This window comes from Staurois parvus, unplaced genomic scaffold, assembly GCF_062004578.1.
Source record: "Staurois parvus isolate SC_StPar_1 unplaced genomic scaffold, SC_StPar_1.0 ptg000048l, whole genome shotgun sequence".
Classification (NCBI taxonomy): Eukaryota; Metazoa; Chordata; class Amphibia; order Anura; family Ranidae; genus Staurois; species Staurois parvus.
In genome coordinates, this window is record NW_028317844.1 from 22,683,264 (window position 1) to 22,710,845 (window position 27,582).

The 27,582-nt window shown below is 48.5% G+C and overlaps 1 protein-coding gene across 1 annotated transcript in view; it reads left to right on the plus strand.

Moving 5' to 3' along the window:
- Nucleotides 1-24,428: 24,428 nt before the first annotated feature.
- LOC149470386 (midasin-like) overlaps nucleotides 24,429-27,582 on the plus strand; it is a 232,654-nt gene continuing 229,500 nt past the window's right edge. The window contains exon 1 of the mRNA XM_089665390.1: nucleotides 24,429-24,616. Within this exon, the coding sequence (XP_089521516.1) occupies nucleotides 24,530-24,616 (87 nt within the window). The 5' untranslated portion in view covers nucleotides 24,429-24,529. The remainder of the gene's footprint in view (nucleotides 24,617-27,582) is intronic.

Below are 27,582 nucleotides of genomic sequence, written 5' to 3' on the forward strand. Positions count from 1 at the left end.
TTGCAGTAGACGAGGCAAGAGATAACCAGGGAGTGTATTAGGAGCTTTGTGGCATCATTGGTTAAAAAGGGGCGTATTCTGGAGATGTTGCGGAGAGGTTGAGGCGGCATGATTTGGAGAAGAATTGGATGTGGGCCTGAAAGGATAGTTCAGAATCCAGGGTTACCCCCTAGCACTCTGGCATGCAGGGATGGGTTGATAGTGGTGTTATTGATCCTGAAATCAGGGGAAGAGGCACGTGGGGGAGGAAATATTATGAGCTCAGTTTTGGATAGACTGAGTTTTAGGAAGTGGTGTGACATCCAGTCTGATATGTCTATTAGTAAATTGGTGATACATGAGGAAACTGATGGGGTGAGCTGAGCAGTAGAGAGATAGATTTGTGTGTCATCAGCATAGAAATGGAATTGAAAACCATGGAAAGCTATCAGCTGACCCAAGGAAGAAGTGTAGATCAAGAATAGGAGAGGTCCAAGGACAGAACCTTGGGGGACCCAGACAGTAAGAGGAGTAGGAGAGGGAGAAGTTGTCAAGGTCCTACCTTTTCCCAGAGGTTATGCTGCTCCATGTGCTGGCATCCATCTTGGGTTTCTGCAAAGCATGGTGGGAGCCTTTTATGCTTTCAGGCCTCTGCGGTCCATCCCCCAGAGGGGTGTGGTTGAGCACATTTAAGCCTGTTGTCTGCACTTGCTCTTTGCATTCGTGTCCTGTTTGATAGTGTTGTTGCAAGCTCTTATTCTACTCTCGTGGCTTTCCTGGAAACTAACTCGGCTTTGTCTAGACTATTCTCAGCCTTATCCCTTTATCTGACCTCCCGCTGCTGAACTCGGCTTGTGACCTGTGTATTCTTGTCTACCGTTCTGTACTGTCTGTCCCAGCCTGTCCGACTACGCTATCGTTCTTATCTGGTTCCTACCAGCTATACGCCATTGGCGGCAGCTGGGGTTTCTCGGGGGCTGCGACCTGGTCCCTGGCTGCGTCAAGTCCATCCCCACCACCAGGGGCCCTGGTGAAGGGCAGCCTGGGGCTTAGACTTTGCACCCTGAGGGACTCCGGTCTGTGGGTGGTGGTTGTCGTCAGTTGGTGCGTGATCCTGCCATTAGGCCTGCCTGTCCATTCCATAGCTCCTGCCCTGACATTGCACGAATGCCATGAATCCTGACAGTGCAGGTACACCTTCGCTTCCCATGTTAGTCGCCAGACTTGATCAACAGGATCTCCTGTTGGATCAGTTCGCTCAGCCGTTGCAGACTCTGCTTGCACGCACCGCGCACCTTGCTCCTGGTGCTATTAGGCCGGTGGTCGCTCCCGCTGCGGCTTTGGTTGTTGCGGCTGCCGCTGCGCCCGCGGTGCCCAGAGGTATGACTGGTTCAGCCCCTCTTCCACAGCGCTTTGGGGGTGAGCCGAGTCAGTGTCGTGGGTTCCTCAATCAGGTGGGCATTTATTTTGAGTTAATACCCCACGCTTTTCCTACTGAGAGGTCAAAGGTGGGCTTCCTAATCTCGCTGCTCTCAGACAAGGCCTTGGCCTGGGCAAATCCCTTATGGGAGAGGAATGACCCGGTTATTCACGAGTTTTCCGGTTTTGTCGACGCCTTCTGTAGGGTATTCGGCGTGCCGGCTCGCTCCGCCTCGGCTGCCAAGCTGCTCATGTCCATGCATCAGGGTTCACGGACCGTTGCCGAGTACGCCATTGAGTTTCGTACCCTGGCGGCAGAGGGGGGCTGGAACAATGAGGCCCTGGTGGCTGCTTTTTCTCATTGCCTTTCTGATGCGTTGAAGGACGATATTGCAGCCAAGGAACTGCCTGTGGAGCTGGAAGCACTCATTTCCTTCCTAATCCTGATTGACACCAGGCTCAGGGAGAGGCCTTTACTCAAGGAACGCCTGCAGAGGCCTCCCAACCGACTGGCGCCTGTGTTTTCTGTCCAACCCGTTCCTCCCTCTCCTCCCACGCCTCCTGGGGATGGCTTGTCTGATGGTGAGCCCATGCAGCTGGGGGTCGCTTGCCTTTCCGAGGGGGAGCGGGCCGCTCGGCGTCGGAAGGGTCACTGCCTGTACTGTGGCCTTGGTGGGCACTTTCGGCAGTCCTGTATGGTCCGTCCGGGAAACGCTCACACCTGAGATCTTGTCGGGGACAGATCTTGGGTGGAGTTTCCTCGTCCCTGGCGTTCCGCAAAGATAAACCACTGATCACCATTGTCCTCTCTTGGGCGGAGGGCTCGGTGATGGCCCAGGCGTTAGTAGACTCTGGGGCCGGCGGGTTGTTTATGGCCAGCTCGTTTTCTGCCCAGTACTCCATTTCTCTGCAGGCTCAAGTTACCCCATTGGTTCTCGAGGTGATAGATGGCAGGCCCCTGCAACCGCCGCAGGTTACCCAAGAGACCCTGTCGGTTGAAGTAGCTATTGGGGGCTGTTCACAGGGAGTTGGCCTGTTTTCAGGTCATTTCTTCACTATTCCGCACTATTCTGTGGTTTTGGGGTATCCCTCGCTCCAGAAGCACAATCCAACCTTTAATTGGCAAACGGCCGGGGCCGGGTGCATCCGTGGGCCGGTTAAGGTGTTGTGTGCCTCCTTGGACTCTGTGTTGCCTACCGACTATGGGGAGTACCTGGACGTGTTTGACAAGGTGCGCGCTGGTGCCTTACCTCCCCATCGTCCTTACGACTGCGCCATACCCTTGCAAACCGGTGCCACTCCTCCGCGTGGCAGGGTGTATCCTCTTTCGGTTGCGGAGAATCAGGCCATGGAGGAGTACGTTGCAGATGCACTTTCCCGGGGGCACATTTGTAAGTCTTCTTCCCCAGCAGGAGCGGGCTCTTTCTTCATAAAGAAGGGTGGTGAATTGAGGCCTTGCATCGATTATAGGGGTCTCAATCGAATCACCATTAAGAATGCCTACCCTATCCCGTTGATTACCGAGTTGTTCGACCGCCTCAAGGGTGCAACGGTCTTTACCAAACTCGACCTTAGGGAGGCGTACAACCTCGTACGGATCAAGCAGGGGAACGAGTGGAAGACCGCGTTTAACACCAGAACCGGTCACTATGAATCCCTGGTGATGCCCTTCGGGTTGTGTAACGCGCCCGCGGTCTTTCAGGAGTTCATAAATGATGTCTTTCGTGACTTGTTGAAGCAGTGCGTGGTGGTCTACTTGGATGACATCCTGGTTTACTCTGCCTCCATGGAGTCCCATATCCAGGATGTCAAGCGGGTGCTGCAACGGTTACGTGAGAACAAACTTTTTTGTAAGCTCGAAAAGTGTGAATTCCACCGGTCCCAGGTTTCCTTTTTGGGCTACCTCATTTCTGCGGTGGGATTTTCCATGGCCCTTTAGAAGGTTGCGGCGGTGTTAGGAATGGACTGGCCAGCAATGGTGGGACTCACCTGCCTTTTTGATCTGCAGTACCAGGGCTGGCCAGCGGGTGCTCCCAGCAATCAGAGACTCAACCTTTCAGCCAGCTAACACCTGGAACTGATGATGCTGGGGTATTTAAGGGATGGCCAGACTTGCAGACTCTGCCTTGGTGTTGTGTTTGTCCTGGGCCCTGTATCTGTCCTGCATCCTGTTTCTGTTCCTTTGCTGACTTCTCCTGCTCTGATCCTGGCTTGTGACCCTGACCATTCCTCTGTCTGACCCTCTGTACTACGCTGCTTGCTACCTGTTCTGATCCCTGGCTTGTGACCCGGACCATCCCTCTGTCTGACCCTCTGTACTATGCTGCTTGCTACCTGCTGAACCTGGCCTGTGACCCCGACTATTCTCCGCTTGCTCCCCCTGTACCTACCTGCCCAATTGATATTGACCCGGCCTGCCTGACGACGCTTGCTTGTATATACTGTTATCTGTGGGTGGTTTGGTTTGGTTTGTTTGCACTGTATTATGTTTAGTATTGCCCTGCGTTTATGTTTGTACTGTTAGTGTTAATAAATTATATTGTTTATAACATATCTGAGGTCTGCGTTTCCCTGCTTCAGTCACACACCTCTGGTCATACCTGGGAGCCCTGACATTACACCAAGGCCAATCCTGACCAGAAGTGGCTGCACAGGGAAGCCATCTTGGCTTGTTGATGGGAAGGATGGATCTAGATGAGGTTGAGTATTTATCTCTGCTAGTGCTTGATGACAGAGAGTATGCTTATCAGACTCTGAAGGAGTATACCCGGGATGAACTGCTAGAATGTATACGGCTCGCTCATGTTCTAGTAGATCAGGGCACAGTTTTCTCTATGGTGCAGCCATTGATTCAGGTTTGTGTTGAGTTGGTTTCATCTGGTTTCCCCGAATGCAGGGATGAATTTTTGCCACCATTTAGTGCAGACCAGGTAGAGTCCCTGGTGTGGTTATTAGAGGATGATGTGGGTTACTTTCTGGAGCGTTATTCCACATGTTCACCACAGACACTGAGAGATTGTATAAACGCAGTGCAGTCATTGACCAGACAGACTTTGTGTAAACTCAGCTTTGTTCAACCCATACTGCAGACATGGACAGATTTGTTGCACCCAGCCTCAGTCAGCTTACAAAGACCTAGTCCTGCTTCTAACTCTACTCCTGTATTCCCACCAGCTCCTCCAGTTACAGCCCAGTATACTTGGCTATCTACCGCATGTCAGTCCCCTGTTCCCACTCGCTGCACCTATCCTGCCTTTAACCCTGTAAAAAAGCCCTCTGTAGCAACTGCTCCCTCTCCTGTTCCATCCTCCAGTTCTTCTGTCTCCAGCTGCTCCATTCGTTTGCAGACCTGCGTTTACTTGCAGTGCTCCAGTAGTTAAAACCAGAAAAAAGCGAAAATTCTTTCCAACCAATACCATCCTGCCAGTATCCAAACCGGTGAGCCTGCCTTCCGTGGTTCAGACTGATGCCTGTACGCAGCCTGAAGCCTCTACTCGGCCTGAAGCCTCTACGCGGCCTGAAGCCTCTCCTCAGCCTGAAGCCTCTACTCGGCCTGAAGCCTCTACGCGGCCTGATGCCTGTACTCGGCCTGATGCCTGTATTCGGCCTGATGCCTCTACTCGGCCTGATGCCTCTACTCGGCCTGATGCCTCTACTCGGCCTGAAGCCTCTACTCGGCCTGAAGCCTCTACTCGGCCTGATGCCTCTACTCGGCCTGATGCCTCTACTCGGCCTGATGCCTCTACTCGGCCTGATGCCTGCATTCAGCCTGATGCCGCTACTCAGCAGGATGAACTGATCCAGCCCGACGATCCTATTAGGCCAGTTGACTCGATGCCCGCTGTTGATCCAGACAATCCGGTACCTGATGCCCCGGTGCTCACTGTCGTGCCTGTTGACTCGGAGCCCACTGCCTTGCCAGATGACGCGGTGCCCGCTGTCGAGCCAAATGACCTGATGCCTGGTGACCCAGTGCCCGCTGTCCAGTCAGACGATCCAATGTCTGACCCAGTGCCCGCGGTCATACCAGTTGACTCGGAGCCCACTGCCTTGCCAGATGACGCGGTGCCCGCTGACAAGCCAAATGACCTGATGCCTGGTGACCCAGTGCCCGCTGTCATACCTGGTGACCCGATGCCCGCTGTCGAGCCAGACAATCCGGTACCTGATGCCCCGGTGCTCACTGTCGTGCCTGTTGACTCGGAGCCCACTGCCTTGCCAGATGACGCGGTGCCCGCTGTCGAGCCAAATGACCTGATGCCTGGTGACCCAGTGCCCGCTGTCCAGTCAGACGATCCAATGTCTGACCCAGTGCCCGCGGTCATACCAGTTGACTCGGAGCCCACTGCCTTGCCAGATGACGCGGTGCCCGCTGTCGAGCCAAATGACCTGATGCCTGGTGACCCGATGCCCGCTGTCCAGCCAGACGATCCAATGTCTGACCCAGTGCCAGCGGTCATCCCAGTTGACTCGGAGCCCACTGTTGTGCCTGGTGACTCGGTGCCCGCCGCCCCGCCTGGGGGCCCGAGACCTGTCGTTCCGCCTAAGGGCCCGAGACCTGTCGCTCCGCCTGGGGGTCCGGCACCTGCCACTCCGCTTGAGGGCCCGAGACCTGTCGCTCCATCTGGGGGTCCGGCGCCCGCCGCTCCGCCTGAGGGCCCGAGACCTGTCGCTCCACCTGGGGGTCCGGCGCCCGCCGCTCCGCCTGAGGGCCCGAGACCTGTCGCTCCTCCTGGGGGTCCGGCGCCTGCCGCTCCGCCTGAGGGCCCGAGACCTGTCGCTCCACCTGGGGGTCCGGCGCCCGCCGCTCCGCCTGAGGGCCCGAGACCTGTCGCTCCACCTGGGGGTCCGGCGCCCGCCGCTCCGCCTGAGGGCCCGAGACCTGTCGCTCCAGCTGGGGGTCCGGCGCCCGCCGCTCCGCCTGAGGGCCCGAGACCTATCGCTCCATCTGGGGGTCCGGCGCCCGCCGCTCCGCCTGAGGGCCCGAGACCTGTCGCTCCGCCTGGGGGTCCGGCGCCCGCCGCTCCGCCTGGGGGCCCGAGACCTGTCGCTCCGCCTGGGGGTCCGGCGCCCACCGCTCTGCCTGGGGGCCCGATGCCTGTCGCCCCGCCTGGGGGCCCGATGCCTGTCGCCCCGCCTGGGGGCCCGATGCCTGTCGCCCCGCCTGGGGGCCCGATGCCTGTCGCCCCGCCTGGGGGCCCGATGCCTGTCGCCCCGCCCGGGGGCCCGGTGCCTGCTGCTCCGCCCGGGGGCCCGGTGCCTGCTGCCCCGCCCGGGGGCCCGGTGCCTGCTGCCCCGCCCGGGGGCCCGGTGCCTGCTGCCCCGCCCGGGGGCCCGGTGCCTGCTGCCCCGCCCGGGGGCCCGGTGCCTGCTGCCCCGCCCGGGGGCCCGGTGCCTGTCGCGCCGCCCGGGGGCCCGGTGCCTGTCGCGCCGCCCGGGGGCCCGGTGCCTGCCGCCCCGCCCGGGGGCCCGGTGCCTGCCGCTCCGCCTGGTGGCCCGCTGCCTGCTGCTTCGCCTGGTAATCCGATGTGCCTCTGCCCGGAGTCCTGCCCGATGTACCTCTGCCCGGAATCCTGCCCGATGTGCCTCTGCCCGGAGTCCTGCCCGATGTGCCTCTGCCTGGAGTCCTGCCCGATGTGCCTCTGCCCGGAGTTCTGCCCGATGTGCCTCTGCCCGGTGTGCCTCTGCCCGGAGTCCTGCCCGATGTGCCTCTGCCCGGAGTCCTGCCCGATGTGCCTCTGCCCGGTGTGCCTCTGCTCGATGTGCCTCTGCTCGATGTGCCTCTGCCCGGAGTCCAGCCCGGTGTGCCGCTGCCCGGAGTCCTGCCCGGTGTGCCAGTCTTTGATATCCCGCCAGTTGCCAGACCCGGGCGGTGGAACATTTTGCCCAGCTAGGACTGTTTGGAGCGTCCTGAGGCCGCTCCTTGAGGGGGGGGGTACTGTTAGGAATGGACTGGCCAGCAATGGTGGGACTCACCTGCCTTTTTGATCTGCAGTACCAGGGCTGGCCAGCGGGTGCTCCCAGCAATCAGAGACTCAACCTTTCAGCCAGCTAACACCTGGAACTGATGATGCTGGGGTATTTAAGGGATGGCCAGACTTGCAGACTCTGCCTTGGTGTTGTGTTTGTCCTGGGCCCTGTATCTGTCCTGCATCCTGTTTCTGTTCCTTTGCTGACTTCTCCTGCTCTGATCCTGGCTTGTGACCCTGACCATTCCTCTGTCTGACCCTCTGTACTACGCTGCTTGCTACCTGTTCTGATCCCTGGCTTGTGACCCGGACCATCCCTCTGTCTGACCCTCTGTACTATGCTGCTTGCTACCTGCTGAACCTGGCCTGTGACCCCGACTATTCTCCGCTTGCTCCCCCTGTACCTACCTGCCCAATTGATATTGACCTGGCCTGCCTGACGACGCTTGCTTGTATATACTGTTATCTGTGGGTGGTTTGGTTTGGTTTGTTTGCACTGTATTATGTTTAGTATTGCCCTGCGTTTATGTTTGTACTGTTAGTGTTAATAAATTATATTGTTTATAACATATCTGAGGTCTGCGTTTCCCTGCTTCAGTCACACACCTCTGGTCATACCTGGGAGCCCTGACAGGCGGTTCTGCAATGGCCTCATCCCAATGGTCTTCGGCCCATTCATCGCTTTTTGGGTTTCGCCAACTATTATCGGAAGTTCATCAGGAACTTCTCCACGCTGGCAAAGCCTCTCTCAGACCTAACCAAGAAGGGCAGTAATCCTCACGAGTGGCCATCCGAGGCCATCGTAGCTTTTGAGGCTCTGAAATCCGCCTTCGCTTCGGCTCCGATACTGTCTCATCCCAATCCTGGGTTGCCCTTCGTCCTCGAGGTTGATGCATCTGAGACGGGAGTAGGCGCTCTCCTGTCTCAGCGTTGGTCGCCCGATGGACCCCTACTTCCCTGTGGGTTCTACTCCAGGAAGCTTTCCTCTTCAGAATGCAACTACCAGATTGGAGATAGGGAGTTGTTGGCCATCATTCAGGCTCTCAAGGAATGGAGGCACCTGCTCGAGGGCTCCGCGGTTCCGGTCCTCATTCTTGCCGATCACAAGAACCTGACGTATCTCTCGGAGGCCAAGAGATTGACACCCTGTCAGGCCAGATGGGCCTTGTTCTTGTCTCGTTTCATCTATGTGGTTTCCTATTTGCCTGGCTCCAAGAATGTCAGGGCTGATGCATTGTTGCGGCAATACTCTAAATTGTCCAGGGAGGACTGAGCCAACCTCGGTCATACCTCCGGATCAGATCCTGGCTGTCATTTGCACCAGTCTGACTTCTCCCCTTGGGGAGCAGATTTTGGCGGCTCAAACTGACGCTCCTCCCGAGAGACCGGATGGTAGATGTTTCGTACCTGAGGGATTGCGTACCCGCCTGCTGCGTACCTACCATAACTCCAAGACTGCCGGTCATCCGGGGAGGAACCAGTTGTCCTGGGTCGTCTCTTGTTTATTCTGGTGGCCAACTCTCCGTTCCGACATCGCCTCTTATGTAGCGGCATGTGCGGTCTGTGCCCAGAATAAATCTCCACGGCATCTTCCATTGGGCCTTCTGCAACCCATTCCCAATGGGGAGCGTCCCTGGTCACACCTGGGCATGGATTTTATTGTAGACCTCCCTGTGTCTTGGGTCTATACGGTCATCCTCATGGTCATTGATCGTTTTTCCAAAATGTGCCATTGTGTGCCGCTCAAGAGATTACCAACTGCGCAAGAACTGGCCACGGTTTTTGCCAGGGAGATTTATCGCCTGCATGGGTTACTCAGGGTGATTGTCTCAGACCGTGGGAGTCAGTTCGTGTCCAGGTTCTGGCGCGCCTTCTGCTCCCAGTTGGATATCAGGCTCTCCTTCTCTTCGGCCTACCACCCGCAGTCCAACCAGGCCCCGGAACAATTCCTTCGCTGCTATATCTCGGACCATCAGGACGATTGGGCCGATCTCCTGCCATGGGCAGAGTTTACCAGGAACTCGGATGTCAACTCCTCCTCCGGGATGTCTCCCTTCATGGCCAACTATGGGTTCCAACCTGCGGTATTACCTGAGAGGTTCTCACCACAGGACATTCCGGCTGTGGAGAACCATCTTGCTGCCCTGCGTTCGTCATGGGGGCAGATCCAGAAGTCCTTGAAGGTCTCAGCACAGCGCCAGAAGTTCCAGGCTGATCGCAGATGGCTGCCCGCTCCTTCATACCAGGTCGGAGATCGGGTGTGGTTGTCTATTCGCAACCTCAATCTTCGGGTGCCCGCACCCAAACTGGGCCCCCGTTTTGTTGACCCTTTTCGCATCCTCCGCAAGGTGAATCCGGTTGCCTATGCCCTTGCCCTTCCTCCTGGGATGCGGATCTCTAATATCTTCCATGTATCCCTGTTGAAGCCTCTGGTGTGCAATCGCTTCACCACCTCTCCGCCTCGGCCCTGTCCCATCCGGGTTGACGGTCATGAGGAGTATGATGTGAGCCGGATCCTGGACTCTCGATTGGTGCTTGGTCGGGTGCAGTTCCTGGTTCATTGCCGCGGTTATGGTCCCGAGGAGCGTTCCTGGGTTCCTTCTGCGGATGTTCATGCTCCTGCCCTCCTCTGCCCTTTTGATGCCCGCTTTCCTCAGAAGCCTTTTGTTGAGCCGCGGAGGGGGAGGGGCCCTTAAGGAGGAGGTACTGTGAAGGTCCTACCTTTTCCCAGAGGTTATGCTGCTCTATGTGCTGGCTTCGATCTTGGGTTTCTGCAAAGCATGGTGGGAGCCTTTTATGCTTTCAGGCCTCTGCTGTCCATCCCCCAGAGGGGTGTGGTTGAGCACATTTAAGCCTGTTGTCTGCACTTGCTCTTAGCATTCGTGTCTTGTTTGATAGTGTTGTTGCAAGCTCTTATTCTACTCTCGTGGCTCTCTTGGAAACTGACTCGGCTTTGTCTAGACTATTCTCAGTCTTATCCCTTTATCTGACTTTCCGTTGCTGAACCCGGCTTGTGACCTGTGTATTCTTGTCTACCGTTCTGTACTGTCTGTCCCGCTGTTATCGACCCGGCCTGTCCAACTATTCTATCGTTCTTAACTGGTTCCTACCAGCTATACGCCATTGGCGGCGGCCATTACTGCAGCTGGGGTTTCTCAGGGGCCGCGACCTGGTCCCTGGCTGCGTCAAGTCCATCCCCACCATCAGGGGCCCTGGTGAAGGGCAGCCTGGGGCTTAGACTTCGCGCCCTGAGGGACTCCGGTCTGTGAGTGGTTGTTCTCGTCAGTCGGTGCGTGACCCTGCCATTAGGCCTGCCTGTCCATTCCACAGCTCCTGCCCTGACAGAAGTAGAGTTGTAAGTGTACTGAAGGTGCGGTGAGATAGGTAAAATTCAAACTAACAGAGAGTACAGTCCAGGAGACCAAGTAAATAGAGTTTTTTGAGGAGGAGGGGGTGGTCAACTATGTCAAAGGCAGCAGAGAGGTCCAAGAGTAAGAGTATGGAATAGTGACCATTTGTTTTAGCAATTAGTAAGTTGTTTGTGAGCTTTAGGAGAGCGGTTTCTGTGGAATGTTTTTGGCAAAATCCAGACTGAAGGGGATCGAGAAGGTTATTCTCAGTAAGGTGGCAGCTCAGCCGGTTGTAAACTAGATGTTCATGGAGTTTGGAGGCAAAAAGGAGTAAGGAGATGGGTCTGAGGTTGCTTAGATTGGCGGGGTCCAGTGAGGCCTTTTTAAGTATGGGGGTGACTAGCACATGTTTTAGAGAGTTGGGGAAGATGCCAGTAGAAAGGGAGTGATTGAAGATATTAGTTAAAGAATGAAGGATAGAGCTAGAGGGTGACCGTAGCATTTGCGAGGGAACAGGGTCCAGGAACAGGGTCCAGGGACAGGTGGTTAGGTGGGCTTTAGAAAAAAAGTTTAACTTCCTCCTCTATAGTAGCTGGGTTAAACAAAGGAAGTATACTGTAGATTGTGCAGGTGGACAAGGGGTGTAGGTTGAGGGAGATATCTGTACAGTGGAGTTCTCGCCATGAATAGTATCAATCTTATTTTTGAAGTGATTAGCGATCTCCTGGGCAGTAAGTGAGTAAGTGGGTGCAGGTAAAGAAGAACGAAGTAGAAAGTGAAAAGGTAGAAAAGAGTTGACGGGGATTGTGTGAGAGGGTGTTAATGAGAGTGATAAAATAGGTCTGTTTGGCAGTGTGGAAACAAGAATTGTATTTTTGAAGGGCAGATTTATATTGGTCGAAGTCTTGCTGGGTCTTAGTCTTACGCTATAAACGCTCAAGAGCGCGGCTATGTTTTTTGAGGCGTCTGGTATTGTCTGTAGCGGTCGGGGCCTAATTCTGTGTGTAGTGAGGGGGTCCAATGTGTCCAGGGTGGATGACAGTGAACTGTTGTATACAGAAGTGGCCAGGTTGGGGCAGGACAGGGCTGAGATTTTGTCAGACAATCTTTTGCTGAAAAGGAGAAGGGTTACTGTTCAGTAGTTGGAAGGCGAGGAGGAAGTCAAGCAGAGAGAAGAGCTAATAAGCGAGTGATCAGAGAGAGGAAAAAGGAAAGTTGGTGAGGTTGCAAGGAGTGCATAGATAGGAGAATACAAGGTCGAGGCTGTGACGATCGCGGCAACAGACCCCAGCCCTTCTCACCAAACTCGTGACTGAAAGGACTAGCCAATCTAAAATCGTGCTGTCATGTGCGTAACAATGCCACGCCCAGCTGCATCCTGCACACAGATTTTCCAGCTAATGGACCACAACCTGTGTACCTGCAGCCTGAGAGCGATTGTTACTGGGTCACTTTAATTACGCAATTAACCCTTCACACTGCCACCACCTCCTTTTTGTACAGAGAAAAAGGAAACTTGGCAATATCAGCAATAGCACTATGATGTTTGAATAATCGTCGTTATACCACTGTCACCACAGGCAGAGATATACCAAAGTTTAAAACACACACACAGTAGTGCTCTTCAGAGGCAGGTGTTCTTAGTTTGCATTAAAAAGCTGCTGGGATGGTTAAGGAGATATTTTCTGCTCTCCTGTTGATCTCAGCTAGGGGATGTAATATACCAAACGATTTGTATTAAAGTGAGCTGTCCGAATATGTGCTCCATGTTTATGTAATTATGTCCTATTTGAAGATATAAAATTATATGGAAAAGTGAGTTTTTAAATGTAAGTCTGTTTTTACGACTACCTGGAATGTCTTTGAAGCTCCGTGCGGGCTGGGTTTATGGTTTTACGATCCCTTCTCCAGCAAGAGTCTCGCAGACATAGGGGCACCAGCTAGTGAGGTTTATAGCCATGATGCCCTCCCAAGGAGTTTGCTGCCTGTGATCTCTGTCATCAAACAGACCACATGTCACTCAACAGAGAGGGAGGGGGGATATTGGAGGAATCTGATTTGGGAGAGAGAGATACAAGATGGAGGGGTTTGGAGCAAAATGGATGACGTCGTCCATCTCTGTGTGCACGATTGCTACAAGTTACCATTAGAGTGAGTAGAAGCATGTGCACCCCAGACCCAGAAGCAGGCTTGCAATGTTTATTTACTTGCTGGGTCTGCATGCCCTGTCACAGTAGGGCCTAGTTCATGCTGGTATTGAAAGCAGGTGTTTGAATGGCATTTTTGATGCTCCTCAAATACCTATGCCATTGATAATATGGACAGCACACAGTGCTGTTCACATTATCAAAACATGGAAGTGTTGCTTCAAAATTCATGTCAAATTTGAAAGGAGTTGAAGCACTTTAACTCCTTCCATTCAAGTCTATGGTAACACACCGGCATGTGTTTGTGGTGCGTTACTACATTACAGTTAATAGGTGTTTGTGGTGTTGTTTCAACATGCCAAAAATGCATTTGAACTGTGCTGCAAACACGCATAAGACATTTGGGGGGAGAGATTTTAAAGCTGCTATTAACGTACATTAACGCTATATGTGTGTTTATTGAGCATCAGTATTTTGAGCAAGTTTGAACAAGCCCTAAATCTACTGTGATGGGGCGGCAAGCGGTAATGCATTTCAAAGGCCAGAATAGATTCATATTCTAGCCAATGGAGTTAATTACCACTCAAATGCTTGATGCGCATCTACACATGTGCAATACATTGTTTAGGCATGCTTTTTTAAGCAGTTTATCTCTTGCCAAGCATTCAGAGGCACAAAGCAAATGCCTTGTATGCAGGAAGCCTAAAGCCTTTTAAAGTCAGCCTTTTTCAACCAGGTTGCCCTGAAATTTCTTTAGGGATGCCTTGACAAAATGCCTAAAAAATGCCCAAAAATTGTAAACAAGACAGCAGGTTGATCGAGCCTGCCTGTTAGTTACACAAAGCCATAGGTTTTCATTGTGCACAATTACAACCTTCCACTGTCCTAACAACCAATGATGTCATCAGTTGATCTGGAGGATGTCAGTCGCCTGCACGGCATCCTTGTTTGACCTTCCCCTGTCTGTCAGTGCTGGGGTCAAATTAGCTGAGTCATAGAGGGAAACTGAGGGAGAAGAGAAACTAGTCAGTACAAGTGTGCAAAAGTGTATTTGCTTTGGACGAATAAATCTCCTCTAACATTAGATGCCTACATGTGTGGATGCTGCTGGATTAAGTAAAACTATTAGAATATTTTTTTTCTATAATTTAGAATGGGGTGCCTTTAGACTGTCCATAATTTTAAAGGGTGCTTCAAGATTGTTCATAATTTAACCACTAGGGGACCGCCCACAGTACATATACTGCAGCAAAGCGGCCCCTGTGCGCAGGATCGTGTTTATAAACGTCATCCTGTTTACTTGCTAGGGAGCGTGCGCGACCACCCTACCCGCGGCACCAATCGCAGCCGTCAATCACCGGGTCCTGGCCAGCGATTACCCGCCGCAGCCCAGCGATTGCCAGAAAACACTGATAGGGAGGACGGCTGCATTGTTTTCGATGCAGCTCTCCTCCCTGTCATTTTCCAGCACACTGTTCTGGAGAGCAGAGCTTAGCTTTCTGGGACAGTGTGTAACAGAGAAGTACACACCCCCTGTCCCCTAGTAAAACACTCCCCTCACACAGTTAACCCTTTGATTGCCTAAAAATGTTAACCCCTTCCTCCCCAGTGCCATTAGTACAGTGTCAGTGTTTCTTTTTTTGTACTGATCACTGTATTGGTCACTGGGGATGTCAGTGACCCCAAGTCAGTTTCCCCCCAGTGTCAGAGTGTCCGCCACAGTTCCGCCATAAGTCGCTAATCACTGCCATAAGTCGCTGATTACTACCATAAGTCGCTGATCGCCTCTATTATTAGTATAAGAAAAAAATCCAGTATCTATACCGTCATTTGTGCACGCTATAACTTTCACATAGACCAATTTATTTACACGTTTAGGGATTTTTTTTTTTAGCAAAGACATACATTTTGGCCTAAATTTATGAGGAAATTTGATTTGTAAATTTTTTTACTGGACATGTTTTATAGCAAAAAGTCCAAAATATTGTTTTTTTTCTCTGAAAATTGTTGGTCTTTTTTTTATAGCGCAATAAAAAAAAACGCACAGGCGATTAAATACCACTGAAAGAAAGCTCAATTCGTGTGAAAAAAGGACGTAAATTTCATTTTGGTGCATGACCGCGCAATTGTCAAAGTACCGCACCGCCGTATCATAAACCGCTTCTGTAACTACTTCCTGATCGCCCTGTAGCAGAAACACTACTACAGGGCGGCACGGGTGTGCAAAATCACACACGCGCACACACACACACACATTATATATATATATATATATATATATATATATATATATATACAGTTGTGGCCAAAATTATTCAACCCCCAATGCTGTAAAGGGGTTTAGGGACTATAGTGTACATTTGGAATTGTATTCAGAATCAAATCCTACAAGGACGTTGTAACTACCCAAATGCAACTAAAATGACATCAATTGTTTATGTAATACAGTAGTAAATGGTTCTTATGTGGTTTCTTCATTGCCACAATTATTCAACCCCTTAAAGACTACCACTCTGAAGAACAGAGGTTCATACAGGTGCTTTCCATCAGGTATTGAAAACACCTGTGGATGTCACCGAGCAGCAATCAAGCATAATAAGCACCAATTAGGCAGCTTTAAAATGACTGTGATACTCAGCTCCTTCTAGACATTTACTGGTGTGGTTACAAACATGGTGAAGGCAAGAGAATGGTCCAGGAAGACAAGAGAAGAGGTGATTTCTCTTCACAGGAAGGGCAATGGCTATAAGAAGATTGCAAAGATGTTAAACATACCAAGAGACACCTTAGGAAGCATCATTCGCAAATTCAAGGCAAAGGGCACTGTTGAAACGCTACCTGGTCGTGGCAGAAAGAAGATGCTGACTTCGACTGCTGTGCGCTACCTGAAGCGTAGAGTGGAGAGAAGTCCCCGTGTGACTGCTGAGGAACTGAGAAAAGATTTGTCAGATGTGGGTACAGAAGTTTCAGCCCAGACAATAAGACGCACACTGCGTAATGAAGGCCTCCGTGCCAGAACTCCCAGGCGTACCCCCTTGCTGTCTCCAAAGAATAAGAAGAGTCGACTGCAGTATGCCAAAAGCCATGTGGACAAACCACAAAAGTTGTGGGATAGTGTTCTGTGGACTGATGAAACAAAATTAGAACTGTTTGGGCCCATGGATCAACGCTATGTTTGGAGGAGGAAGAACAAGGCCTATGATGAAAAGAACACCTTGCCTACTGTGAAGCATGGTGGAGGGTCAATCATGCTTTGGGGCTGTTTTGCTTCTGCAGGTACAGGGAAGCTTCAGCGTGTGCAAGGTACCATGAATTCTCTTCAGTACCAGGAGATATTGGATGGAAACGTGATGCAGTCCGTCACACACCTGAGGCTTGGGAGACGTTGGACCTTTCAACAGGACAATGATCCCAAGCATACCTCCAAGTCCACTAGAGCATGGTTGCAGAGGAAAGGCTGGAACATTTTGGAGTGGCCATCGCAGTCACCAGACTTAAATCCGATTGAGAACCTCTGGTGGGACTTAAAGAAAGCAGTTGCAGTGCGCAAGCCTAAGAATGTGACTGAACTGGAGGCCTTTGCTCATGAAGAATGGGCGAAGATACCCGTAGATCGCTGCAAGACACTTGTGTCAAGCTATGCTTCACGTTTAAAAGCTGTTATAACTGTAAAAGGATGCTGTACTAAGTACTAAGATTGAATGTCACTTGGGGGTTGAATAAAACTGATAATGCTGTGAGCACAGAAAAGACATTTGTGGTTATTTCATTATAACTGTTATGTTATATTTGTCTGACCTACAAGTGCCTCTTTAATGTAAATGTAAGCAAGATGACTGAATGATCAAAAGCAATGTCAAACTGGCCAAAACACTCAATTTCAGTGGGGGTTGAATAATTTTGGCCACAACTGTATATATATATACACACACACACACAGTATATATACGGGATTCGCGCTCCTGTGGTTTTCACGCCCCTCCCAGATTGCGTCAGATTGCCCGTTAGTACACCAGTAACCACATATAACCCCTTGATTGCCAGGAACGCACTCATACACAACAAACCTCCATTGCTATTATAGTGTCTGAACGGATCAATATCTTTGATCAGATCAGCACTATACCAGCATTCACATTAGTATAGCGTCCCCAAAAACACAGCGTTAGAGGGATCAGCTCCGGCACCTGCCAGCACCTGCATTTAGCCCCTACGCTTACCACCCCCCCCTTCTCCTCCAGCAAGTGCAGTGTCAGCAGGTCACTGTCACTTGATACATTGCACACAAAACCGCAGTGTTCGCAGAATCAGGCCTGATTTCTGTTAGCACTTGTCGGTAAATTTTGATGACTCTCATATGCAGCAGAGTACTATTGCCACGCTACCTTTTGGTGAACTGGCGAGCACTAGTGGCCTAGTACATCTAGGTCTTTCACATACCTCTTAGATTGTAAGCTCCCAGGATCAGGCCCTCCTAACCCTCTTGTATTGAACTGTATTGTCTCCCATTATATTGTAAAGCGCTGGGCAAACTGTTTGCGCGATATAAATCCTGTATAATAATACCAGCACTGCAGTATCACTTGGTGACATGGCGAGTCCCATAAGTGCAGTAAAAGCTGGTGTGGTGGTGAGCACAAATATTGTCCCGCAACTACCAAGAATTCACACACAGGCCCATAGAGCCCCTAGTATCCTTCTGGATGTGCTTGCAAGTCCTGATTGGCAGCCCACAAATTCTGCAGCACACGTACTTCCCCCACTCACTGCCCAACCAGAAATTCAGGTGGAAACAGCAAATTTAACTACTCCCCTTAATTTTTTTGGAGCTGTTTTTTTTACGGAATATCTGTATGCATTGATTGTGGATCAAAGCAATTTATATGCACAACAATTTATCGCTGCCAATCCAAATTTAAACCTTGCCAGACCATTCGCATGGAAACCCATTAGTTTCCGAATTTAAATTTTTTTGGGCCTATTATTATTATACAGTATTTATATAGTGCTAAAAGGTTTGCTCAGCGCTGTACATTATAGTGGGTTGACAGAACATGAGACAATACAGTAACAAAACAAAACATGAGAGAGTCAAGGGCCCTGCTCTTTCGAGCTTACAATCTAGGAGGGAGGGGATAGTGGTACAGGAGGAAGTGGCTGTGGGGGATAGAGTGGCAGGAGGAGAGGAGGAGATTGGCTGTTAGGTAAGGGCAGGGTAGGCTTCCCTGAAGAGATGGGTTTTCAGGGTGTGCCTAAAGGTGAGGAGGATAGGTGACAGTCTGATGGATTGGGGTAGTGATTCCCAGAGGATGGGGGAAGTCCTGGAGAAGTCCTGTAGTCGGACGTGGGAGGTGGAGACCAGGGAGCTAGAGAATAGGAGGTCTTGTGAGGAGCGAAGAGTACGGGTTGGGTGGTATTTGGGTATCAGGTCGGTGAGGTAGTTTGGGGCAGCATTATGAATGGCTTTGTATGTCTGTGTTAGTAGTTTGAATTTAATGCGTTGGGCAATCGGGAGCCAGTGGAGGGAATGACAGAGGGGGGTGGCAGAAGCGGAGCGGTTGGTAAGGTGGATGAGTCTGGACGCTGAGTTCAGGATAGACTGAAGCGGGGATAGTCTGTGATGAGGTAGGCCGGTGAGAAGGGAGTTGCAGTAGTCCAGACGTGAGATAATAAGGGAGTGAACGAGTTGTTTAGTAGTGTCTGGGGTTAGGAACGAATGTATTTTTGAGATGTTGCGGAGGTGGAGCCTGCATGAGTTTGCCAAGGAGGTGGAGCCTGCATGAGGCCTAACCCTCAACATAGGCATTACTAAAAAAAATTAATTGTGGTTGTATTGGTCCACAGACCCGATTCTTCACATGCCCGTGTTCTCTACTGCCATGGCCAGGCATAGATATGAGAGTATAATGTGTTTTTTGCATTTCAATGACAATACACTCTGTCATCCTCGGGATGACCCTGAATTTGACCGGCTCCACAAAATTCAGATCCTCGCAAATCACCTTAACCAAAAATTTGCAGATGTCTATACTCCCCAGCAAAACAGCTGCGTTGATGAGTCCCTCATCAGTTTTTCTAGCCCCCTTGCATTCAAACAATTTCTCCCCTGCAAGCGTGCCAGATATGGGGTCAAGATGTAGAAGACCTGTGAGAGGGCAACAGGCTATACTTAGTTTTGGATTTACGAGGGAAAAGATAGTCACGTGGAGCCACCTGGATGCCCAGACTACATGGGGAGTAGTGACAAGATAGTTTGGGACTTGGTGTCATCCTTTTTTCCACATGGGGTACCACTTATACGTGGACAATTTTTGTTCAAGCGTGCCACTATTTAGACATTTGTACAATCTTGTAACTGGCGCATGTGGCACTGTGTGACCTAATGTGTGCCCACCATTAGAAGTGGGCGGATGCAGGGTGGTATATTCTAATGGTGAGCATACCACACACTTTTTCTGGCAGCGATTTCTTCTCTTTTTTTCATTCAGCTCACAGGCTGCATGAAAAAAAACAAAAAAACAAACAAAAAAACAGCATATATACCCAAGAAGGACCAGCGTCATACTGGTACATCACTGGACTTTGAGTGGTTATACCAGGATTATGCCTACAGCAGCAGGCATCATCCTGGTATCGTTTTTGGCTGTCATATAAAAGCAATATAGTGGCTAATTAGCTGCAGGACTGCTTTTACAAGCAGCGGGAGATGATGCCCTCTCCCGTTGCCTTCCACAGCCTTCTTGGGCAGTCCTGTGCCATCAGGGGAACCTGAGAATGCAGCCGGTGTTTCTGCCAGCTGAACATATAGCTGATTGGAGACCAGAATGGTGACAATCATCTCTATAGTCTAAGAAATCAGAAGCTACGAGCATTTCATCACTTCAGTTTTGCAGGATATAAACAGCGCCATTTATAAATTGGGAAAGCATTTGATCACACCGATCTAGGTTTGATTAGATAATGTAAGGGCAGAGGAGATATCTAGAGTTTGATAGACCCCAGATTTCTAAATAAAGAATATATGACAATGCCCATTGAAGTTATAGGGCAGTGGTGGGCAACCTTTTTTTTCAACTGAGCCAAATCTCGCCAAAACCATGATTGAAATTTATTTTGAGAGCCACATTTTTAAAACTGAAAATACATCTCCCATATAGTAATTCATCCCCCATAGTGTAATTCATCCCCCATGGTGTAATTCATCCCCCATAGTAATTCATCCCCCATATAGTAATTCATCCCCCATATAGTAATTCATCCCCCATATAGTAATTCATCCCCCATATAGTAATTCATCCCCCATAGCAATTCATCCCCCGTATAGTATTTCATCCCTCGTATAGTATTTCATCCCCCGTATAGTATTTCATCCCCCATATAGTATTTCATCCCCCATATAGTATTTCATCCCCCATATAGTATTTCATCCCTCATATAGTATTTCATCCCTCATATAGTATTTCATCCCTCATATAGTATTTCATCCCCCCATATAGTATTTCATCCCTCATATAGTATTTCATCCCCCCATATAGTATTTCATCCCCCCATATAGTATTTCATCCCTCATATAGTAATTCATCCCTCATATAGTATTTCATCCCCCCATATAGTATTTCATCCCTCATATAGTAATTCATCCCTCATATAGTATTTCATCCCCCCATATAGTATTTCATCCCCCCATATAGTATTTCATCCCCCCATATAGTATTTCATCCCCCCATATAGTATTTCATCCCCCCATATAGTATTTCATCCCCCCATATAGTATTTCATCCCTCATATAGTAATTCATCCCTCATATAGTATTTCATCCCTCATATAGTATTTCATCCCTCATATAGTATTTCATCCCCCATATAGTAATTCATCCCCCCACATAGTATTTCATCCCCTCATATAGTATTTCATCCCTCATATAGTAATTCATCCCTCATATAGTATTTCATCCCTCATATAGTATTTCATCCCCCCATATAGTATTTCATCCCTCATAAAGTAATTCATCCCCCATATAGTATTTCATCCCCCCATATAGTATTTCATCCCTCATATAGTAATTCATCCCTCATATAGTAATTCATCCCTCATATAGTAATTCATCCCCCCATATAGTATTTCATCCCCCCATATAGTATTTCATCCCTCATATAGTAATTCATCCCTCATATAGTAATTCATCCCTCATATAGTATTTCATCCCTCATATAGTATTTCATCCCTCATATAGTATTTCATCCCCCCATATAGTATTTCATCCCTCATAAAGTAATTCATCCCTCATATAGTATTTCATCCCCCACAGTACTATTCCCCCCCCCCCCTTCTAGTAAGCCAAGTCCCCCGTGTCAATTCACTTACCTTTTGCGTTCCTCTCGCTGTCTTCCCGCGCCGTTCGGGTCTTCAGGGCGGACTGTGAGAGGAGCCTAGCTCCCCTCCCCTCACGTTCGGCACGCTGCCCCGCCTACACACATCCTGACAGCCACATCCGTAGGCCGGATTAAAAGGTCCGCGCGGACTTTTGGGGCTGCCAACCGAGAGGAGGCAGGGGAGCGGCCGACCGAGAGGAGGGAGGGGAGCAGGCGCCCGGCACACAGAAGAGCCGCATTAGACTGGGTAAAGAGCCGCATGTGGCTCGCGAGCCGCGGCTTGCCGACCACTGTTATAGGGGATATTTGCATTCCCTGTGATAGCATTAAAAGTGCTAAAAAAAACCCTGAAAAGGGACAGTGTAAAAATAATTAAAAATCAAAATCAAAACAATGCATGTGAGGTATCGCTATGAAGGGCAGTAATTCTAACACTAGACCTCCTCTGTAAATCTAAAATGGTAGCTTGTAAAGGCTTTTAAAAGGTTGCCTATGGATATTAAAAATGTATGCAGTTTGTCGCCGTTGCACGGGGCATGCGCAGTTTTAAATCATGTCATGTTTGGTATCTATTTACTCGGCATACCATCATCTTTTACAGTTTACCAAATAATTGGCCAATATATTGTGTTTTTGTGCATTAAAAGTAAAAAAAGTATATATTTTTTACAAAATTTGCTTTCGAAAAATCGCTGCACGAGTATTATGTGACATAAACAAGTGTAGCACCCACCATTTTATTCACTAGGGTGTCTGCTTTAAAAAAAACATATATAATGTTTGGGGGTTTAAATTAATTTCCTAGCAAAAAATACAGATTTTTTTCATGTAAACAAAAAGTGTCAGAAGTGGCTTGATCTTCAGGTTGTTAAAAGAGTGAGTGATGTGTGGCATAAACTTCTAATGCTGGGCATAAAACGCCCCCACCCCCCAAACGACCCCTTTTTGGAAAGTAGACACCCATAGCTACTTGCGGAGAGGCATGTTGAATCAATAGAAGAATTTATTTTTTTACCACAAGTTTTTGGAAAATTACACAAAATTGTCATTTAAATGATTTACTGCTCACACATGCCATGGATATATGTGGAATTACTCCCCAAAATACATTCTGCTACTTCTCCTGAGTATGGGGGTGAAGTCAATCTCCCCGACGCGTCGTACCTACATGTGAGAGACATTTTGGCAGTCTAGCCAAGTACAGGACCCCAAAATCCAATAAGCACCTTCAAGCTTTTAAAGGGCTTTATTTCCTCATTACACTTACTGATTACCTATCACAGTTGCGGAGGCCCTGAAAGCCAGGATAGCACAAACCCCCCCCAAATGACCCCTATTTGGAAAGTATACACCCCAAGGAATTTGATAAGCATGGTGAGCATTTTGCAGATTTTGTTTGTTGCCAAAAATGAAGAAAAAAAACAAAAAGGGGGGGGGGGGTGCTATCCTGATATTTCAGGGCCTCCGAAACGGATAGGTAGTGAGGACGTGAAGTGAGGAAGTTAGGCACCTTCCAGGTGTTGAAGTGGTCATTGGATTGCAGGCTCCTGTATGTGGCTATGCTCTCAAAACTTCGCACACATGTGGTACCCCCATACTCGGTAGAAGTAGCAGAATGTATTTTGGGGTGTAATTCCACATATATCCATGGTTTGTGTGAGAAATAAATCATTTAAATGGCAATTTTGTGTAAAAAAACAAACAAAAAAGTTTGTCATATTCCAGAAACTTGTGGAAAAAAAATAAATCTTCCATGGACTCAATATGCCTCTCAGCAGATAGCTTAGGGTGTCTACTTTCCGAAAACGGGCCATTTGGGGGTGTTTTTACTGTCCTGGTATTTTAGCACCTCAAGAAATGTGATAAGCAGTCAGAAAGTAAAACCTGTGTAAATTCCATTATCTATACCATATAGTTTGTAGACGCTATAACTTTCACACACAAAGCAATCAATATACACGTATTGGGATTTTTTTTAACCAAAAACATGTAGCAGAATACATTTTGGCCTAAATTTATGACGAAAGTTAAATTTTTTTTTTATTTTTTTTATGACAGAGAATTTTTTATAGCACCAAAAAGAAAAAGCGCACAGGTGATCAAATACCATCAAAAGAAAGCTCTATTTGTGTGAAAAAAGTACATAAATTGAATTCCATTAAACTAGTTCAGCGCTGTATAGCAAAACAAATGGTGTAAATTGCAGTATCTATACCATAGTTTGTAGACGCTATAACTTTCACACAAAGCAATATACACTTATTAGGATTTTTTTTACCAAAAACATGTAGCAGAATACATTTTGGCCTAAATTTATAACTAACTTTGAGTTAACTATATATTTTTTATAGCCAAAAATAAAAAATATAGTTTTTCTTCAAAATTTTTGGTCTTTTTTTGTTTATAGCGTGAAAAATAAAAAATGCACAGGTGATCAAATACCACTGAAAGAAAGCTCTATTTGTGTGAAAAAAGGATGTAAATTTAGTTTGGGTGCAGCATTGCATGACCATGCAATTATCAGTTGAATTAGTGCATCGCAGAGTAGCAAAAAGAGGCCTGGTCATTAAGGGGGGTAAATCCTGAGGAGGGCAAGTAGTTTGGACGGTTTTACAGCTTCTGCCTTTTTTTCTATAGCCAGTAAACTCACCAGTATGTTATCCTATGTGTCCATGCACACAGACTTTAATCAGCGTTTTTTGGCTGGAAAAAAACCCCCCAGAACTAGTAGGTTTCTAAGCTGTAAAACAGCATTTTTTTTAGCATTTTATTATTTGTGTGTGGAAAACACTAATGCTAAAAAAACTTGCAGTTTTAACAGCTAGCACTGCCATGTAAGTACACCCAGTGTGCATGCGGCCTAAAGGATGCCTTGCCTGAAAAAGGGTTGAGAAACACTGGTCTAGGTTACTGATCCAGGAAAAGCATAAAGTAAGCAGTCACAATTCCTAAACTACATACACATTTAGGGTCTGGGACTCAAGTATTGAAGCCACTGCATAAGCATGATTAGTAAGTAACTAGCCATTTCAGAGGTTTTCTCAGTACAATAGTTCCTCTTTGTGACTGCAGCCACCAGCTGCTGATGTTTTTTTTGGCGCCAACGAGATTCATCAAACATAGCCGAGACAACCCGCTGACAGTTTTTGTCGCACCGGTGATGACGTCTTCTTGCTCCCGGAAGTGGTCCGTTGTGCTTGTGCCTTCCCCACGTGTGGAGTAGTGCTGGGGCTTCTAGTGCACGCTCGCGGCCGAGTGGCGGCCTTTTCCTTCCCTTCGGTCCCGTTCCAGACATGGAGCACTTCCAGCTCAGCCTGTCGGGACTAGGTATCATCGCTCAGAGGAGCGGCGCGGAGCTCAGCCAATATCTGTCCAAGCAGGTGAGAGGGGAGGAACAAAGCGGGCAGCCAGGGCCAGCGTCGGTAGCGGCGCATGCTGGAGCGCTCAGCGGTAGCCGATAACAATAACCTGTTGCCTCAGGGGGCAGGGCGGCGGTGTTGGTGCCTTCCTAGGAGCCGATTCCCGCACTGGGAGCTCCGCGCCTTGTGTTTGTATAGGGCTGTGCATGGATGGGCAGCACACTAAACAAAGAACTTTTGTCTAGTTTTCCAACACTTCGTTCAATCCCCGCACATCTGTTTATTTCATGACCAGCCCGGACATACGGTTACTTCACACGCCGGCGGGTTTTGTATGTGGGGAATATTTGCACTTGCTTTGTATACAGATCAGTTGGGGGTGGAAAGCTTTTCGTGAACGTTTGTTTTCAAACTAGGAACACGTGAGCAGTCAGGCTGTGGACACATGGACTGTTTCCTCTCAGCCTGATCTTCTTGCTTCAATTCCACCCCTCCCTCCTTTTTGTTACAAGGATTTGCTGCTGAAGGAAGTTCTTGTATTTCTAAGTGATCTGTTATTCGAGATTCATCAGCAAAATCACTGGTCACAATCGCTCTTAAAGTGGTTCTAAAGCAGAAGGGTTTCACAATAATGCATTAAAGTAAAAAAAAAAAAACCCAAACACTCCCCACTTTGCCGATCACACTCCAGTGATGTGCACAATGTGAGTCTTTCTTCCCCTTCATTGGCTCCGATAGCAGTGGGAGTAATTGGAATCACAGCCAGTGAGTAGGGGGGCGGCTCAGGAATGAGCATACACATGTGCTCCCATAGCTGATACTAATGGTGCACCAAAATGGAAATTCTGGTGCTGAAATCAGAAATTCAGGATGGACGTGATCGAAAAACGAAACCGAAATGGAGTTTTCAAAAATTAATATTTTTCAAATGCAAAAAACTACTTTGATGATTAAAAAAAAAAACACTACAATATATACTCCTATATAACCAAAACACCTGTGCTCTAGTAATCCCCTTATTATACAATAGCTGCTGTGTTACACAATATTATCTTCAGTATTTATATAGCGCCAAAGGGTATGCTCAGCGCTGTACAGTAGCAAGGGGGACAGAACATGAGACAAGACAGTAACAATACACTACACGAGGGGTTCGAGGGCCCTGCTCTTTCGAGCTTACAATATGCGAAAATAAATAAAAATCAAAATATACAGCACTTAAAAAGTGCGTAATAAATGAAAGTGCAAAACTATAGGAATCCACATGTGATTCCTAGAATTATGATACAGACCAACAAATGTCCACATGTAATTATTATACAATAATACTATTTATGAAAACCTACACGTATATTCTACCAATTAGTCCATCATCCATAAGGTGCAACAAAGTGAAATGATATGAAACTTCTGTAAATTAAAATGCTTCATGCAAAAATCAACCACTTCCTGATTCTTGTGTTCCACTCCGCCTGCGTGTACCAGCACCATCACAGAGAACTCACCAGACAGCCATGACCTTCTCAATTAAGAGTTGGTGTATATGCGCTTGTGTGTATATATGGACTGATTTTCAGCACCTGTATCGGTGCTTATTTTCATATCAGCCAAAGGCCAATAGGGATGTTTTCAGCCAAAATGTTTTAGCCACCAGAATTTCGGTGCATCCCTAGCAGATACCTTATGGGGGGCCCCAGAAAAGGGGGATCAGGGCTGCTCTATGCAAAACCATCGCCCAGAGCAGATAAGCATTTACAAACACTTTAACCTCCCTGGCGGTATTCCCGAGTGTAGCTCGGGATAGAGTTTCAGTACCAAAAGCGGTAACCCAGAGCTATGCTCGGGCTTACCGTGCGGCATTGCTCAGGGATTCCCTGCAGCGCTTGCCTTGTCCTTCGCTCCCGCGATGTCCCTCCTGCAGCGTCCCTGGCCATCTCCTCCGGCCGATGCCGGCATCCGGCTTCCGTGTTCCGGTTCCTGTGACGTCAGAACGTACGGGGGCCGGAACCGGCAGCAAATTTTAAACATTTTAAAAACTCATTTTTTTTGTAAATGAATATTACATAGCAAAACATTGCTGTTTCAAACCATTTCACATACAATTTGTCCCGAGTGCTTTGTCCTGCGCCCTGCCTGCATTTTGATTGTTCTTTCTGCCTGGAAACTTAGAAAAGTCCATGGCGTCCAAAAAGCGTCCTTTTAGGTCAAAAGCGGTTTTAGACCGGCTAGAGAACAGCGATAGTAAATTAGAACCACTTGCAGAATTGAGTGATAATGATTCATGGGGGAAATTTGTCAGACACTGAAAACGATTCTGCGACTTTGCTCAGCGATGTGCGAACTTGGCGCTCTATTTCAAATTTCAGTGTTTTTTGGTTTGATTAAATTATTGAATTAAATTTATTATATTATTTTTTGATTAATTATTAAATTATAATGTATGATTGCGTGTTTCAAGTTTTATCATACCCGGGATGTTTACTAGACTTTTGTTCGGACAGATTTCAGTGAGTTATTCCTACAAATTACAGGCCTACAATAAAAAAAGTACATTTTTCCATGCAAACAATGGTACCGCTTTCAACACCAAAAATCTGAAATAATCATACCACTAGGGAGGTTAATGTTTTTCTAGGAAGTGTTGCAGCAATATCTGTGCTTAGCTGCAACTTGCTTAACCCCTTTGCACCGGTGCCTCCCAGCCCAAAAAGTGTTTCAGAAGCTGGGAGGCGGGAGGGGTTTTAGGGTCGTGACCGCCGTGATTTGCTGTCAAGGCGGTCACATGGTTGGAAAAGGTCCCGATTGCAAAGGGAGATCGGAACCTTTCCGTGAGTCACAGACATGTGCTGAGGGTGCGTGCTGTCAGCATATATGTATTTTCTAATGGCATGCAAATATGTGGCCGCTCGGTGTCAAGGCCCAGACGCTGAGGCTGCATATTTGCGTGGGCTCGGTGTCTAGGGGTTAAGGGCCAGCTCACACCACAA